The sequence below is a fragment of the Panthera pardus genome, unplaced genomic scaffold (genome assembly GCF_024362965.1).
Source record: "Panthera pardus isolate Hobbes unplaced genomic scaffold, ASM2436296v1 HiC_scaffold_16, whole genome shotgun sequence".
In the NCBI taxonomy this organism is placed as follows: domain Eukaryota; kingdom Metazoa; phylum Chordata; class Mammalia; order Carnivora; family Felidae; genus Panthera; species Panthera pardus.
This window is the reverse complement of record NW_026526721.1, coordinates 46,317,060-46,334,226: the sequence shown is the minus strand read 5'-3', so window position 1 is coordinate 46,334,226 and position 17,167 is coordinate 46,317,060. Positions and strand designations below refer to the sequence as shown.

Here is a 17,167-nt window from a genome sequence, read left to right as displayed (position 1 = left end):
ATTTGAAAGCAAGGTCAAGTGAGTTGCATACATATGCATGGCATAATCTGGAATTTCAGTTCTGCATGGACTTATAATAAAACCCTGTTCTGATCAAGTATATCCATAGTTGACCAGCATTCTGGCATGTGGCCTGAAGGTAATGAGGCCAGCTGGCAGTCTTCCTATGGCTTGAATGCCATGTTGGACCACACAGGTACCTTTGCAACCCAGGCTGTTAATTTTAGAAGTTGAACCTCTAATCTTAGAAGATAGAAACTCTTTTGGTAGAGCAGGAAAGCAGAAAATCAGTTCTCATTGATGCAGTGTGGAGTAATTAGGAATAATTAGGGTATAGGCAATTCAGTGTGTCTGCTTTTCCCAGTCATTCAGCCAGGTCTTAGTGAACCCCTATCCAGGCATGTATTCTCTTAAACTCCTAAAACACAGATTTAATTATCATTCAAGTGTCTATGGTGTGTAGATATGAATCCATGTAATCACTCTCAAAATAATCACTTTTCTATTGGCATAACAGTTACTAGCTGTAGGTCTTTCAGATTTCGTTTGGGTGATAATTTCTTCAGAATTGTAAGCTAGAATAATCAGTGATGCTATGCTTGCTGTGGTGCCCATTAATTTAACAAACATTTGTATCCGTCAGCATGCTAGGATGCATGTGGGGTGTTCTCTCATCAGTGTATTGTCACCCTCAGCTCACTTGTTTGGCCAAGAATTTATATGTAAATCACTTACTTTTGTGATTGCCTTAAGGCCTAGTTTTTCCTCTATACAGGCTATCCATGAATGGACTTAGCCAAACATGCCAACAGTCACAGACTTTTATTCATCCCTTTATTCATTAATGTTGATTGAAAGCTTCCTGTTAGGCCATATGCTGTGATTGCTGTCAATAGATACAAAGATGAGGACTAAAAGCCTTTTCTGTCCATAGACTAGGCATCGTAAAATGATGTTGCTTATAGCTCCGTGATTACGTCAACGGATTGTTCTTACATAACACGTGGTACTTTGACAACATGTAATAGTCACCTATTCATTAAAACAAACAAAAAGCCTTAGGTGCCTACCATGTGCTAAAGGTGTTTGACTTGTGAAAGTGAGGAACAGCTTCTGTGAGGATGCAGTAGTTAAGCCAGCAAGGCTAAAGGACAGTAGAAAATCATTCTCGGTCAAGAGAGCAATATGCACCCAAGGAACCAAAGAGGGTGGATGTGGCAAGAAACCTGTGCACAGGTACAAAACAAGACTTAGGCGGGACCAGGCACCTCAAGACCTGTGGGCCATGTTGACAGCTCTGCCCTCTGTGCTAAGAGCAGAAGGAAGCCATTGACATCTTTGAACCTAAAGCCACGTTTTACCCAGTCTGTGAGCTAAGTCTTAATGAAACAAGTTACCTCTTGCTCGGATTTGGTTTCTAGATAGAAATGTTAAATTTTTGAAGTTCCGTCTTATTTAGGTTAGGGCTTCTTCAGCTTTAGCGTGCTTAAGAATTCCCTGGAGGATTTGTTAAAGCAGATTTTTGAGTATCCACGTCCAGAGATTCTGTAAGTCTGGAAGGTATTCAAGAATTTGAATTGCTGTTAAGTTCCCAGAAGATGCTGGTGCTGCTGGTCCTGGCCATGGACTAGGTTTTAGTTACTTAGAGCAACAAAATTAATTCACCTCTCTTTTTTTTTTTTTTTAATTTTTTTTTTTTTAACGTTTATTTATTTTTGAGACAGAGAGAGACAGAGCATGAATGGGAGAGGGGCAGAGAGAGAGGGAGACACAGAATCCGAAACAGGCTCCAGGCTCTGAGCTGTCAGCACAGAGCCCGACGCGGGGCTCGAACTTACGGACCGTGAGATCGTGACCTGAGCTGAAGTCGGACGCTTAACCGACTGAGCCACCCAGGCGCCCCAATTCACCTCTCTTTTGTCACTGTTTTCCTTGTGTGTAACTAGCAAGGATCGTTTTTTAAGCTATACAATAATGAAAAAGTTTTTATTTTTTCAGGAGCTATATTTTGTAGAAGTCATTTTATGTCTGTAAATTACACTCATCTGTGTAACTTTGATACAGGACTCAATGAGGTGATGTGGTAGCAAACAGTATTGGAGAGACAGAGCCCTAGAAGTCAAGATACTTTAAAATCAAGGAAATCCTGATCAACAAAAATTTGTAAAAAGTTATTAGTACTACCTTGACAGCTATTGAGATTTAAAATTTAGAACAATATGATTTGGGATTTGGAAACAGTTGGTGTTCAGTAAAAGTATGTATTATTGAATCTGTTTTTTGTTTTTGTTTTTCTAGATCTGATTACTTGTTTAGACACTGCATCCAGTTTTTTGGAACCTGAGTTCAGGTATGACTGTATTTGTAACCTTTTTTCCCTTCACTGTTATTCTTCATCTACTTCATCATTATTCTTTATACACTAAAGATAATGTACATTAATGTATGTGTCACACACATGACACATAATCATTGCTCTAAGATGTCAGCAAATTAGAGCTTGTTTAAAGCCCTTGAGTGGCCATGTTTAAATTTTGCTTTAATTGTAGCATTTGGATCTTCTCTACAATGACAGTATAATTTAATATACTTTAAAAGTAGAACTAGTTGCTTTTCAAAGCCTGGCAAAACTGCTAATGAAGCTAGAGGCGTTACTTATCTTTTCTCAAAAAGGAGAAGAGAATGATTTCGGCTGGGACTGAATTCTTCAGTGTTCTTGCCCAGGCAGCATTTCTACTACTGTTTCGCTGCTTTCTTTGTCTCTTGTCTCGGCTGGGACTAACCTTTGCTGGCTTCTATTCCACCACTCACGTTGCTGCCAAATTACATCCTAAAATACATGTCTGATCATTCCCCTACTTTAAAATCTTCATGAGTTCCTTCTTAGGGCAGATGTCATCCAAATTCCTTAGCCTGGTTTCGGGATCCTTCACAAGTAGCTCTTGGGCCAATTTTCCAATGTCATCTTACATACTTATATTGAAACAGCTCTGGATTCTTTACACTGCTCTGAGCTATCTGAACTTTTGCCTAGAATCGCTTTACTCTCTGCCTGGCAAATTTATTCCCATCTTGTAAGAGCTATGTCACTAACCTCCCCCCAGCTTTCTGCCACTCCCCAAAGAACAACCTTTATTTTGTCTTCCAGAATAGTTCTGTGAGGGATGGGTACTCTATTCAGCACTCAGGGAGGATCCCGATCAGCAGAGGTGGCTCTGTCATCAGTGTGTGGCACCCAGCCCTGCCTGAGGGTCTTGTAGCCTCTCCTCTCAGCTCTGTCATCACCACCCAAATGCAAACTGCCGTTCTCTCTTGCCTGGCCTATGGCACTACCAGCCTAACGATGTCTCAGCTTCCACTCGTAGTTCCTTACAGTCTCTTTCTTCTCAGGAGCCAGAATAATCCTTTTTGGAAATATGAATCAGATTGTGTGTATAAGCTGTCAAAATCCTTAATTGACTTCCCATTTTTACTTAGAAATATATTCCAGACTCTTCACCATAGCTCCCAAGGCTTCTGCATGATCTGGCCCCTGCCTACCTCTCCAGCTTCTCTCAAACTAATGTTACCCTTTTAGTTTTACAGTGCTCACTGTACTCTACCTGCACTGGTCATCCTCCGTTGATGACACACACACAGGCCCCCTTGCTTCATGGGCCTGCTGTTCCTGTCCATGAGGGTGCATTGCCCTCCCTTTGATGAGGCTTCACTTCCTCAGAGCCCTGTTTCCTGACTGAGGCAGTGCAGAGCCTGGTGTAAAAACTTAGACTTGGGAGCCCATCTGGCAGTTCCCAGTTGCGGGACCTGGGCACACTGTTTTCAGTTTCCTCATCTGTAAAATGAGGAAAATAATGATATCTACCATTAGAGTTCTTGTGTGGGTTACCTGAGGTACTCAGAAGGCTGCTCGGCACATAGTAAATTTACTGCATGTTTGTATTACTTTTTACTTCTATTAACTTTGCTTTCTCCTACTTATTTCAGGGAGCACCTTTTCTTCGTAGCAAAATCATAATCTAATTAATTACTCATTTAGGTATCAGTTTAACGTCCTTCCCCCGACTTCTGGAGCATAGACATAGTGAAAACGGGGGCATATTTATTTGGCTGATGTTTGTAAACCCAGTACCTAGCACAGCCCAGCACTTAACAGACTACAAAATAGACATTCGGATAAATGTGTTGAGTGGGTAGATGGGTGGGTGAATGAGTAAATAAATGAATAAATGCCAAACATTTTAAGTCAACTTAAATTTGATCCGTAGAATGTTGGTAAAATAAATTGTGGTTCATTCACAAAATAGAATAGCTTGTAGCTATTAAATTCATATTAAATATGAATAGATCATATAGTAAAAATGTCTACCATTCATTACGAACTAAAAAAAAAAAGGGCTTTTTAGAAGTGGTGCTTCTCTTAGGGCAGTGAGATTATACTTTTTAAATGAGCTGAAAAATGAATATGTGGTTTTTGTTCTTTTCCCCCAGAAAGTACACTGTATATACCCTTGAACTTGTTTTCATTTCACAGTAAGTACTGCCCAGCTGGTTGTTTGCTTCCTTTTGCTGAGATCTCTGGAACAATCCCTCATGGATACAGAGATGTAAGTCGCAGTAACATAGACTTATGTTAACATTGTGATTTAACTTTATTTTTTTTAAACTCCAGAGTAGGTTGATGTGTACCGATTTTCAAGGAATTATTATTATTACTTTTTTTTGTATTATGTAATGTTTCATTCTTGTGCTTTAATCTTATTTTCAAGGAATTATTATTATTACTTTTTTTTGTATTATGTAATGTTTCATTCTTGTGCTACAAGTCTGTTCTTTGTTATCACATCAATAATCCTATATTTACTGAGAATACTGCCTGGGTCAACTCCTTTCTTGAGGAAGCATACGTGTCTTGTTTATAAATTACCCAAAGAAAATTAAATACTAATGTTTTATTTCTCCTTTCTTCAAGTCCTCACCATTGTGCATGGCTGGTGTGCACGCAGGAGTAGTGTCAAACATTTTGGGTGGCCAAATCAGTGTTGTAATTAGTAAAGGTATCCCGTATTATGAGAGTTCTTTGGCTAACAACGTCACATCTGTGGTGTAAGTATATGTGTTATTGACGATAAGCGGGTTGGGCAGGGGTGGGATAGTGACTAGTTAGACCTGAGCAACATCACTGTTAATGGTGTTCATGGAATCACAATGGTGGGGTGAGCACTCCCATCTTTGTGTGCTGATTGTCTGAATATCCTGAAGAATATAGGCCAGGTCTCACTACCTTGGCATGTTCTCAATCAGAAAGGTAGTCATTTAGGAGGATGATTTGTTCTTTCCTGAGTGCTTAAATAGTTTCAAGAGTAAGGGTCTAAAAGTCTGTGGCCAAATTTTTATTTCATTTTAAAGATCAGGAGGCATAAGTGCTCTGTTTCTTACAGCCTGTGTGACCTAGGATGGATTGAGATAACTGAAATACTTTTCAGTATAAATTAAATTTTGACATAAATCAGAAGTAGTAGTGTTACAAATCCTCCTCTAATCCAAAGAGAATATTTGAAGAATGTATTTTTATGGTCACTACATAAAATACAGGACTACATACTAAAATACACTACATTTAAATACAGGAGCATTTTTGGCTCCTGGCCATACAAAACAGGCCCTGTATGAGCTATCATTTGCCCATCCTTGGTATATATATATATATATAAGATATATATATATATAAGACTTAGCTACCTTTCCATCTCTTGGTTTCTTCTAGATGATTTTACGCAGACTCTTTCATTCCTTTCCCCTCTTCTACCTTTAGAAAGAATTTTTTTCATCAGTTCTCTTCCTTTCATACCTTAAGAAAAAAATAAGGGTGGGTCACATCCATTTGGAATAATGGTTTGAATGTTGTGCTGAAGTCAGGAGCATACACTGATGATTTTATCCCCCCAGGTTCTTTAGAGTCCTTGGTAAACTAGTCACGTGTTCCCCTCCCCCTCCATTCTTCCCACTGCACTTAACTTGCCTGTTACTTTGAAATCCAGATGTGCTGGGTTGCAGCTTAAACTTGTTCTGAGCTGTGCTTATTCCTGTAACAAGTGCAAGCTCTCTTATTTGTAGTCAGCTTTTTTTCTGTTTATCCCAGGAAACTTGAGCCTCATTCTCTGAGAGTTACAATGTACTTGCAACAAAAGCAAATGACACATAAAAGTTTGAGGAATCCGTTTATTTCCATGAAAGATAAAGAAAATTAAGTACATATTAAAGGTTACATGGGCATACTTGCACATTTCATGTGTGATACAGGCACTAGATACTTGTAGAGAAAGTTGTTGATGCTGAGATCAGAAGTTGTTATTCTGATTTCAGAAGCTGTTTTGAAAGCAGATTTTTTTTTTTTTTTTTTTTTTTTTTGGCTAAGAACAGTATCAGTTGTTTAATGGCCATAGAATATCCTTAGTTCTTTGTATAGTAAAATAAAAACAAAAGAAAAAGTTTTACTAAGACAAATATGGGGAAGTCAATATATGAGTGTCACCAAGAAAAACCTTTCTCTCTTTCAGGGGACACTTATCTACAAGTCTTTTTACATTTAAGACAAGTGGTAAGCCTTTCATGGACTTTGTAACTTACTATAATTGTGTAATTGTTAATATTTTTTAAACACTGTCATGCAGTATGCCAATTGCTGTTTTTTTGCACTTTTTCATATGTCACACTAATACAATGGATGGAATAACTGAAGGTTTTATATTATTGGGAAGTTCCTTAGGAAAGGTGATTTTTTTACTATGTTTGAGGAAATAATTCAACAGAATATATTTATGAGCATCTTTGATTTTTCAGGCACTGTTCTGGTGCTAGTGAAACAAAAGTGAGCAGAATAAACAAAATCCTCCTTTCCTGGTGCTTAAATACTGGTATTGAGAGATTGACAGGAAACAGTGGATAAACAAATTATAAATAAATAATAAATTATAAATAAATTATAAATAACTCTATAATATTATAGAAAATGTAGAAAAGTAAGTCAAGAAAAGAGGATAGGCAGTGCAGGAGGGACTGGTCTGGAGTTTTAAGTGGAGTCAGGGAAGGCCTCGTGGAGAAAGTGACACCTGAGCAAACACCTGAAGGCAGTGGGGAGTGAGTCATCCACTGGTCTGAAGACAGTGTCCCAGGAAGAGGATAATGCATTGCTGCTAAACTAATGGCTATTGCTTGTGAATAAATATGTCCATTTCCTGACAAGACACAAAGACATAGAACCAGGAACATCGCCTACTTTTGAAATTTCTGTATTACAGTGTGTTATTAGCATAGTATATATTAATTACATGTACAATAGAAAGTTTCCAATGAGCACATTTATACAGATTTTGAATTTATATCTGGAAACCACATTACTGTCTCTGTCGTTTCAGGCTGTTACGGCACACTGGGGATGGAATCCGGGGTGATTGCCGATCCGCAGATAACAGCATCGTCTGTGCTGGAGTGGACTGACCACACAGGGCGGGAGAACAGCTGGAAACCTGAGAAAGCCAGGCTGAAGCAACCCGGACCTCCTTGGGCTGCTTTTGCCGCCGATGAGTATCAGTGGTTACAAATAGATCTGAATAAAGAAAAGAAGATAACAGGTTGGGAGACATACTTTTCTAGAATGATTCCTGGTTCTGATTTTATTCAGAAACCTGATAACATCGAAGATTTTCATAGAAAATTAGGTCACTGCAAATGTAATTGTATGGTGTTAAATATTACTGTAGGTGGTTTTATGAAACATGGCAGAGGAGAGGGGTTGGTATTTGATTTTTATTAACTTTGCTTTTTCATTGTAGTAAGATTCTTTTAAGGTACTGTTTCATTTAAGTGATCTTGACATCTCTTATCATCATTAAAAGAAATTTATGTTCAAGGAGTTCATTTTAAGTGTTATAAATAATACTCTTCATGTGCTGAATATAAATTTATTTGGAGCAGTTCATCAGATGGTTAGAATAATTGATTAGAATTGGGTTAAGTAATTTTTGTTAAAGATTTATGTCGATTTGGTTCTGAAAAAAAGAATCGTTTTAATCTGTTCCTTCCCAGGGGGTCGTTGTTACTTGGTAGGTAAGATATATTTTACAGTGATGTGAACACAAGCTGTCAAAACAGAATAGTCCTTTCCTTATGTACACCCATAATTCATGTGTCTCTACAAGGGAACAGAGCCAAAGATTTATTTACTATTATAATGAAACCTGGCCCTTAGAGACAGTAATGTGCTACTGGCAAAAATGTCTGGACAGTACACTTTAGGTATTTGGGCTTCAATGCTGAACAAACTTCAAGGATCAGACCGTGCACACTAATGAAAGCCACTCTGCGTTCTTTAGGCATCGTAACCACTGGCTCCACCATGGTGGAACACAATTACTATGTGTCAGCCTACAGAATTCTATACAGCGATGATGGACAGAGATGGACGGTGTATAGAGAGCCTGGTGTGGAGCAGGATAAGGTAAAATGATTATCAAGGTTTTATTTTAAAAATGGGCCTTTACCAAAAATCAAGGAAGCTCTCCTGTGTGATGTTAACGTTGGTTATCATTTGGCCTCTGCTTTCTTCTGGTTATTTTACCTTGTGTTGGTTTTTAGCTTTCTTTACTCTTCTAACTGTGGTTAGGAAATTCTTAGTGGTTCCAGGTCCTTTTTAATTATTTTAAGGGTAAGTACTTTCCTGATGTTTTTCGCTACATTTTTAACTCAATTGTTTAGATACTTTATGAAGAAGTTCTAAAAAGGAGGACTGCCTGGCTGGCTCAGTGGTAGAGCATGTGACTCTTGATCTCAGGATCATGAATTCAAACCCCACGTTGGGCGTAGAATCTACATGAATGAGTGAATTTGGGCATAGAGCCTACATGAATGACTTTGAGTAAGTAGTGGTAACTTAAAAAAAAAAGAAATCCTAAAAATGAACTTGTAATTTCTTAAGATTTTCTTATTAATCCAAAGAATGATGGAGAGCCTAATTTTGTTCCCAGATTGCTTTTCTGTAGGCCAGGGGGGACAAAAGACAAAAGCTAAAGGCAAAAGTACATTATAGTATAGGATATAGATTTGAAAGTTCATTTCAAGATTACCTCCCCAAATTTTGTCTTAGGAAACTTCTGTTTTTTTTTTTTCCTACCTGAAGAATTTTCTTAACTTCTGTGGTAATTATGAAATTGTTGTTTTAGTTAGTAGACTGTGATAATGCAGAAATGGTCCAGAGCAGATGATAAGGGATGGGGAGTAGGCAGAAGTACCTCTGGCTCGTGATCCACCACAAAGATCTTATAACTGGGCGAATCCTTGTGCTCAAGGAGGGTAGATTTCTTATCACCTAGAATTGAAATTGTAAGCACAATTTTTTTTAGTGAAACTTCCCTGAGTTTAATTTCAACCATATGGTGCTGTCAGTTCTCTATCATATGTATGATTTGCTAATATATCTTCAGTTACCACTTTTCTTATCTCTCTAGTCAGAAAACTCCAGGGGCTTCCTATAATCTGTCATATGGATCTAAACTCTTCCGTTGTTATTCAAGGTCATCTTCCCTCTTTTCTGTTTGATATCACATGACCTTCATCTTTGGTGAGGCTCGTATTGTCTTTATACTTATCTTCTTCTGCTTAACCCCAAACTTGGCTACTTTTTACTCTGAGCACATCTGTACTTATTTGTAGAATATTGGTTATACTTGTGGAATATAGTTAATTTTTTGAAATTATAAGAATTATCCATGCTCCTATTATAAAAACATCTAGCACCATTGAATTATATTTCTGAAAAAGACTTTCTTTTTTGCTTCATTTTTGAAAGATAATTTCATTAAGTATAGAAACCTAGGTTGATGTAGTTTTTCCCTCCATTGTTTTCTGGTATGCGTTGTTTCCAGTGAGAATTCCTTTGTTCCTCAATAGGTAATGTGCCTTTTTATTCCTTAGCTGCTTTTAAGATTTTCTTTTTATCATCTGTTTTAAGCAGTTTGATTATGATGTACCTTTGTGTAGTTGTCTTCGTGTTTCTTCTGCTTGGGCTTTTTTGAGCTTCTTGGATCTGTTGGTTATAATTTGCATCAAATTTGGAAAATTGTGGGCCATTTTTTCTCAAATATGTTGCTTCTCTAATTCTAACTACATGAATATTATGACTCTTGCAGATGTCTCACAATTCACTGGTGCTCTACACATTTTTTTTTTTTTAATCTCCTTGTTCTAGTTTGGAAAATTCTATTGTTTTATCTTCAAGTTCACTAATCTGTTCTGTAACATCTAATCTATTAATCCTGTCCAGTGTATTTTTATCTTCTGTGTTGTATTTTTACCTCAAAATTTTCAGTTTTGGGCTTTTAAAAATTTCTTTCAAGTCTCTCCTGAACATTCTCATGCTTTTTTCCACCTCTAAAACATATGGAGTATATAATAACTCTTTTAATGCCCTTATCTGCTAATTCTGTCTACTAATGTGTCACATGTGGGTCTTTTTTCTTTTTTAAGTGTATTTATTTTGAGAGAGAGTGGGGAGCGGGAGCAAGCAGGGAGGATGCAAGGGAGAGGGAGGGAGAACCCCAAGCAGGCTTCACGCTGTCAGCACAGAGTCTGACGTGGACTTGATCTCACAAACTGTGAGATCAAAATCAAAAGTTGGACCCTTAACTGTGCCACCTAGGTGCTCCCATGTGGGTCTTTTTGTGTTGATGGATATTATGTAAAATATTTACATGCCTGGTAATTTTTTATTGGTTGCCAGACATTGTGAACTTTTACATTGTTTGGTGCTAGTGTTTTTTATTACTCAAATATTTTTAGCTTTATTCTGGTATGCAGTTAGGTTACTTGGGAATTATTTGGTCTTTTTAAGGTTTACATTTTAGCTTTGTTAGGCAGGACCTGAGCGCTTTTAGTTCAGATTTTTTTTCTACTACAGAGACAATAGTGTTCCAAGTACTCAACCCAAAGTCCCATGTATAAATGAGTTTTCTTCACACTATCTGTTGGTAACATGTGCTATTCCCAACCCTGAAAAGGACTCCTTTTCAGTGGTTCTTTTCCCATCCACAGATAGTTTCCTTACATGGAACTGAAGATTTAAGGAGAACTCCCTACAGATCCTAGAAGTCTCTCTTTCTCTGCAGTTCTTTTCTCTCCTATACCCTGTCTTGCAAATTCTAGCTGCCTTGGCCTCTCCATCTCTGAGCTTTGTGTTCTCAATTCACTGAGACACGAAGGCTGTCTCCAGACAGTATTGGGGCAATTGAAGGGTTCACCTCGTGTGTTTCTCTTCTCTCAGGGAATATTGCCCTATACTACCTTTTGTCCCACGTTTAAAAACCATTGTTTTATATATTGTATCTGATTTTTTCAGATGTTTAGGTCAAAGAATAAATTTAGTCTCTATTAGTGTCCTGGATAGAAGTAGAAGTCTTTACATTGAATTATATAAAATACCAGTCTCTTGGCTCACTTACATTAGCCCATCTGCTCCCTCATCTACCTCCAACTCCAGAGTAATTGGTATATTCTGTTTTCACACCCTTTCTAAATAAGCATGCACACATGCATCATGAGCACATACAGACTGAGACAGCTTTTGGTTTTCTTTTCAGAAGATGGGAATGTACCTAAAGAACAATAGAATGTGGTCCTTCCTTTCAAAGCCCAGAGCCCCCTGCTGAAAGCTTCAGCTCTGATATGCTGCCAACCCAGTGGTGAGGGTTGAACGAGTCACTGTCCCTTGGCATGGCATCTGCATCAGAGCAAATAACTTCTCAGAGGGGAAGAAGCAAGCCTCAGGCAAGGAGTGCTCCTGGCCCCGGAAATAAACCAGGAGACACACAGGCCACTGGCATAGAAATCCTGATTGGCCGCTGTGTGGGTGGCTCTTCCGGAAATCTGGTGTTAGAAGCTCAGATTCACGGCTCTGAAGTGCCTTGCACATAGGAGGTGCTCATAGTACTAACTTGAAGCCCTTGACCAAGTCCTGGTGAATCACACCTACTCAGAGAATAATAACATCCCCAGCTCTTCTTTCAGCATTGGTTTGTATTACTCTGTCCATATGTATGACATTGTGTCTTATTGTGGTTTTTCAGAGCTTAAAGAAATGATAAAAAGTAGAAGATACTGGCTCATTTTCTGTTTATCATCTAATCACCAAATGAATTTTCAAAATAAATGTTTAACCAGCAAAAAAAAAAAAAAAAAAAAAAAGATGGGAATGTATATACAACTTGATAACATGTTGCTTTTGAATAGCTGCCATATTTGTGTGTGGTAATATCCAGTAAAATTTAAGTTCCTTGAGAGTGGGAACTTTGGAGAGAGTGGGAACTTTGACTTCCATTTCCATTTTTATCCTCATGACACCTTACAGACCTCTTTACACACAGGGTCTTATAATAAATGGTCAAAGATCAGACAGAGCAAGTCTTTTTTACTTAGTTTATATAAAATCTTTATCCTTTAAGGTTTTCTATAAAAATGAAACTCCAGTGTGGAGTAAGATCTCAGGGTTAGTTTTTATGTCTAAACTATTGTTCCTGCTCCACTAATACAGTAGACAACAAATAATTGCTTTTATTTCTGAGGAAATAAAGAAGAGAACTGCAGAGAGAGAGAGACTTCTAGGATCTGTCGAGAGTTTCCCCTTAAATCTTCAGTTGCATGTAAAGAAACTATCTGTGGTGAAGACTGTTACAACTTCAGCCCTTGTAGAAAATGAAAGCTATTAACACGTCTTAGAAGTTTAGTCTAATGCTATGTGAACCAGCCAAAATAAAACAGCCATAATATCCAGACATGACTTGATGGAAAAGCTAAACATTTATTTATCTGCTGCAACATGAACTGATAAGATAGAAAGTACTTTGATTTTAGGCAGATACCGATTTAGTAATAGTCTTTAGAAGCTAGCCAGGTGATTTAGCCTGAAGGAGCAAGGACTTTTTGCTTAGTGGAGCCCTGTAATTAAGTCAGAAGACAGAGACTCAAGTCACTGCTCGTATCATTGACTGGTTATGCAGTCCATTTACATTCTGTGAGCTTCAGCTTTCTGAGTTCTGCCTGTTACATCGGGCTGTCATGAAGAACATTTGAGTTAATTAAATGAAAATGCTTTGTAAATAAGAGCTCTTGCAGTGTTCCATACTAGCATTATTTCCTTGAAATGTTTGAGGGAATGGGATAGTCCGTTGAAATAGTATTTTTATCTAAAGACTGTTCATATGATACCTATAATACATTTGTTGCTGTTTACCTAAGATCATTATATTCGTCAGGGAGCAGTGTTTCAGAATCACTTTTCTGGTTCAGATAGCAACACAAGATGAAAATGGTTAATGTGGGAAGTGTCTTTATGTAGTTTATCCAGTAGGTGGAGGTATATAACTTATGTATTCCTTAGTGTGCGTTCACTTTCTCTCTTCTGAAAGAAAAATTATGAAAAGTACACAGTAAAGCATTTCCTCTAAGATATTGTATGTTCACTTATGCTTTACTTTGAAAAGAAAATTAATATATTTAAATAGTTGGTAATTACACTAGAATTACTGATTTATTAATGGAATTAAACTGACTCATTGAAATTAAAGCCCTCTTCCCAAATTGCCAAGTTAACATTTTTGTTATGTTCGAATCATCTTAAAATCATTTTCGTATTCAATGTTTTTATAAGTTTTTGATGAAGAATGTGCAGTTTCTTAATAGTTTGTCCAAATTACAATTCATTTATCTTGTGAGAAATTAATTCTTACTGTCATACCTTACAGATCTCATTTAAGGCCCAGAGCAAAAAAAACCAAAAACATGTTTCAGTGGAACAATTTAACCTTGACCTCTGCTGATGTAAAGTACCATTTTTTTGTTGTTTTTTAAAGATATTTCAAGGAAACAAAGATTATCACCAGGATGTGCGTAATAACTTTTTGCCACCAATTATTGCACGTTTTATTAGAGTGAATCCTACCCAATGGCAGCAGAAAATTGCCATGAAAATTGAACTTCTTGGATGTCAGTTTATTCCTAAAGGTAAAGTGATAGTATGTTTTAAGATATGTTATTTTTACTGGATTCATTTAAAATGGCTTTGCTGTTCTCAGAGAAAATAAGAAACGACAATGTGAGTGTTTAGCTTTTAATTATAATATCTTCTTAAAGAAATTTTACAAAGAAATAATTATTCTATTAAAAACTTAGTATCAGAATGGTTTCAAAGGTTACAGGTGGAAGAAGAGAGAATATCATCGATGAGATAATATAATGTGATTTTTTTCAGGCATAGTCTCAATCTTAATTTTTAATCAGGACTCATGTAGCATAATATACTGTATCACAAACACTGATGATTATAACAGTAAGCTTAGTCCAAGTGCCTTTTCCTCTGAATAAATTAGAAGTGGAAATAACTTCCCTCGCTATTACATAATATTTTAATACTTTGTTTCCTATTGTATCTCCAAAACCTACCAGAATGCCCCCACACAGTGGGCCCTCAAATGTTTCTTAAGTGACTTGAATGAGTAGTATGTCAGACTGTGATGATAATTCTGTAGCTTTAAACATTATTCACCTCCTCCGTTTTCTCCTCGCTAAGGAAATTATTTTAAGAGAATATAATTATCTTAAAAAGTGAGAAATCCTAGTAAGTTTGTACATTTAATGCATAGTATATTTATCCTTCTGACATATTGCTCTCCGAGATTTAAAATCGCTGAGCAGAAATAACTACTCTAGGGAACGTTGAAGACATTTAAATGACTGTTTTTAACTATGACTCTCATAAGCAAAATGTCTCAACTTTTCTGAACCGTTTTTCAAGGTCGTCCTCCAAAACTTACTCAAACTCCACCTCCTCGAAACAGCAATGACCTCAGAAACACCACAACCCCTCCAAAAATAGCCAAAGGTATGCCTGCTTCATGTGTGAGAATGCGGTGGTCCCTGGATTGTGGTATAATTTTCCAAAAACATATTAAAAGCATTGTAAAAGAACTTTGTTTTAATCAAGCTGTTGTAGACAAAAGAATAAAGAGTATTTGAAACTTTTTTCAAGGTCGAGCCCCCAAATTTACTCAACCACTACAGCCTCGTAGTAGCAATGAGTTTCCTGCACAGACGGAGCAAACAACTGCCACTCCTGATATCCGAAACACCACCGTGACTCCGAATGTAACCAAAGGTACCAGGCCCCCACATTAGCACCCGTTACGTGGGTCGTGTTTTATTTTGCTTGTAATTTCAATTTTCAGAAACACGTCCGGTTTTTAAACCCTCAGCTTCTTTTCCTCTTAACTGTGTTTTTTAAGAAGAGCCAAAAATGTTTACTCCTTACCTTAGAGAAGAGACTGATTGCATCGCTCTGATTTCTCTTCTCCAGTGCCATGTAGAATTGTTCTTTAAATATTTAGAGATGGCTGCTATATTCTGGGTCTTCTCTTGTGATTTTTTTCCCCACCACAGCCAAACGTCTCTATTTATAAAAATAACTAAAACCATTGCAGGAAACAAACGTTTTTTCTTCCTCTCGCTATATATTAATTTGTTGGAGAGAAAATTTGGTGGCAAAAAGGGAAGGGGGGGTAAAAAATAAGTTTTGGTGAAAACTAACACTTTTTAAAAAGTACTGTGAGTTAACATGTTCATTAAAAAACTTTGGTCTCTGTTTTTAAAATGTTTACCATCAGTTTTTTCCGGTTATAAATATAAATGTAGTAGGATTTACTTTCAGGTTTTATGAATGATAAATAAGGTATTAACATGTATGAAACATAGTACTTTGATTTTACTAGTTGTTGAAAAACAAAATTTCAGTTGGACTCAGAAAAAACCATCAGTGTCAGAGGAATTAATTTCGCTGTTGGCAGATAAAGCATTTTCAGGACCATGCAGAGACGAGGAGGAAGTAATTCATTCCAACTAACTTGTGCCACACAGAACTTTATTCATTCTCTGAAAATTTGCCCGATGCAGATAACTTTCTCCCAGCTTTCCACATGTCACTTTCTTTCAATTCTTCTAAGGTATTTTCTAAACAGACCATTTTCTTTCTCATGCTGCTGGAAAAGCTGAAGAGAAGCAAGACTTCTTAGAGACAAGATCTCAGTGTCCCACAAAGCTTCTTACCAGTCTGCAGAAGAAATCTGTTTGGGCAGAATTCCAGGCCACATGCCTGGATGGAAGAACAGCCATTTAAAGTATTGCTCGTCTTAAAATCTGATTATAGAATCTTAAAATCTCAAGACTGAAAGTATCCTTAAAGCATTTTCTTCCAGAGCTAGGATTCTTCAAAAGAATAAAAGAATGTAGAGGTCTTTCCAGTTAAAGATTCCTTGTCTCCTTTTCTGTGGGATGGTACTGTGTAGATGTTTTATTATTTTGTGAACCTAAGCAGATTTTTTAAACCTCTGATTAAATCGACCTGTATCCACCTGAACCTGATGGTTCTCTCTCCAGTTATACATTTTTAGGGATAAAGCACATTTATTTTTCTGAATTTTTAGTGCTTTCTAGCCTGAGTGATGATGCCTGTTTTATGCATTTCTTTTCCATTTTTACATCCAGGCTGAGAGTGATGCTGGAGAAAATCATATCATGATCAGATTTGTGCCCCTGTGTCTTCCTGAATCCTCCCTCCGGGGAGCCCTCAGCACCAGCCCATGGTCATTTTGTTTCTCTGGTTAGCTCTTTCTGTTCTCAACAGTCACTTTTCCATATTTTTCAAACCCTTGACCCAGAGATTCTTTAGTTACTCTTAGTTACCTCTTCAACTTTATGAAGAAAGTAGAAGCAATTAGAAGGACGCTCCCGATCTGTGGAGCCTGCAAACTCACCTGTACCCTCTTTCCGCTGCGTTGAAGAACAAAGTTCCTAGTCCTGCCCAGGGCTGATCCACCTCTGCCCTCAGAGGCCTCAGGTTATGCGTTATCCTCTCCTTCTCCTGTATCAGCAGCCTCTTTTTCTCTTTTGGCTACATTTATAAGGGTACAATAGATGCTGTGGGTCAGGCCCAACACAGTGTCTGGTGCTTAGCCCCCAGCAGGCATCAGCAGTTGCCAGGACAGGGTTGCCAGATTAGGGAAGAAACTGATGGCTCAAATGACCTGAGGTGGACCATTTTCTGTATCTGGGCCCAGACTTCCTTATCTGT

At 37.4% G+C, this 17,167-nt stretch overlaps 2 protein-coding genes across 6 annotated transcripts in view; one reads left to right on the top strand and one right to left on the bottom strand.

Annotated features, from left to right (window-relative positions):
• Positions 1-17,167, top strand: part of DCBLD2 (discoidin, CUB and LCCL domain containing 2) — an 88,363-nt gene that overhangs the window by 60,644 nt on the left and 10,552 nt on the right. For all 3 annotated transcript variants that reach the window (XM_019448138.2, XM_019448137.2, XM_019448139.2), the window contains 9 exons: positions 2,299-2,350; positions 4,532-4,604; positions 4,970-5,103; positions 6,558-6,598; positions 7,416-7,631; positions 8,373-8,497; positions 13,899-14,049; positions 14,840-14,926; positions 15,074-15,199. In XM_019448138.2, the coding sequence (XP_019303683.1) occupies positions 2,299-2,350; positions 4,532-4,604; positions 4,970-5,103; positions 6,558-6,598; positions 7,416-7,631; positions 8,373-8,497; positions 13,899-14,049; positions 14,840-14,926; positions 15,074-15,199 (1,005 nt within the window). The remainder of the gene's footprint in view (positions 1-2,298; positions 2,351-4,531; positions 4,605-4,969; positions 5,104-6,557; positions 6,599-7,415; positions 7,632-8,372; positions 8,498-13,898; positions 14,050-14,839; positions 14,927-15,073; positions 15,200-17,167) is intronic.
• ST3GAL6 (ST3 beta-galactoside alpha-2,3-sialyltransferase 6) overlaps positions 7,274-17,167 on the bottom strand; it is an 84,683-nt gene continuing 74,789 nt past the window's right edge. Inside the window, exons 12-13 of one of the 3 annotated variants that reach the window (XR_008422443.1) lie at positions 15,353-16,189; positions 7,274-7,606 (exon numbers count right to left, since the gene is read on the bottom strand). The gene's annotated coding sequence lies outside the window, so the exon portion shown is untranslated. Of the gene's footprint in view, positions 7,607-9,287; positions 9,365-15,352; positions 16,190-17,167 lie in introns of all 3 variants that reach the window. The other 2 variants (XR_008422442.1, XM_053903248.1) reach the window with 2 other exon arrangements.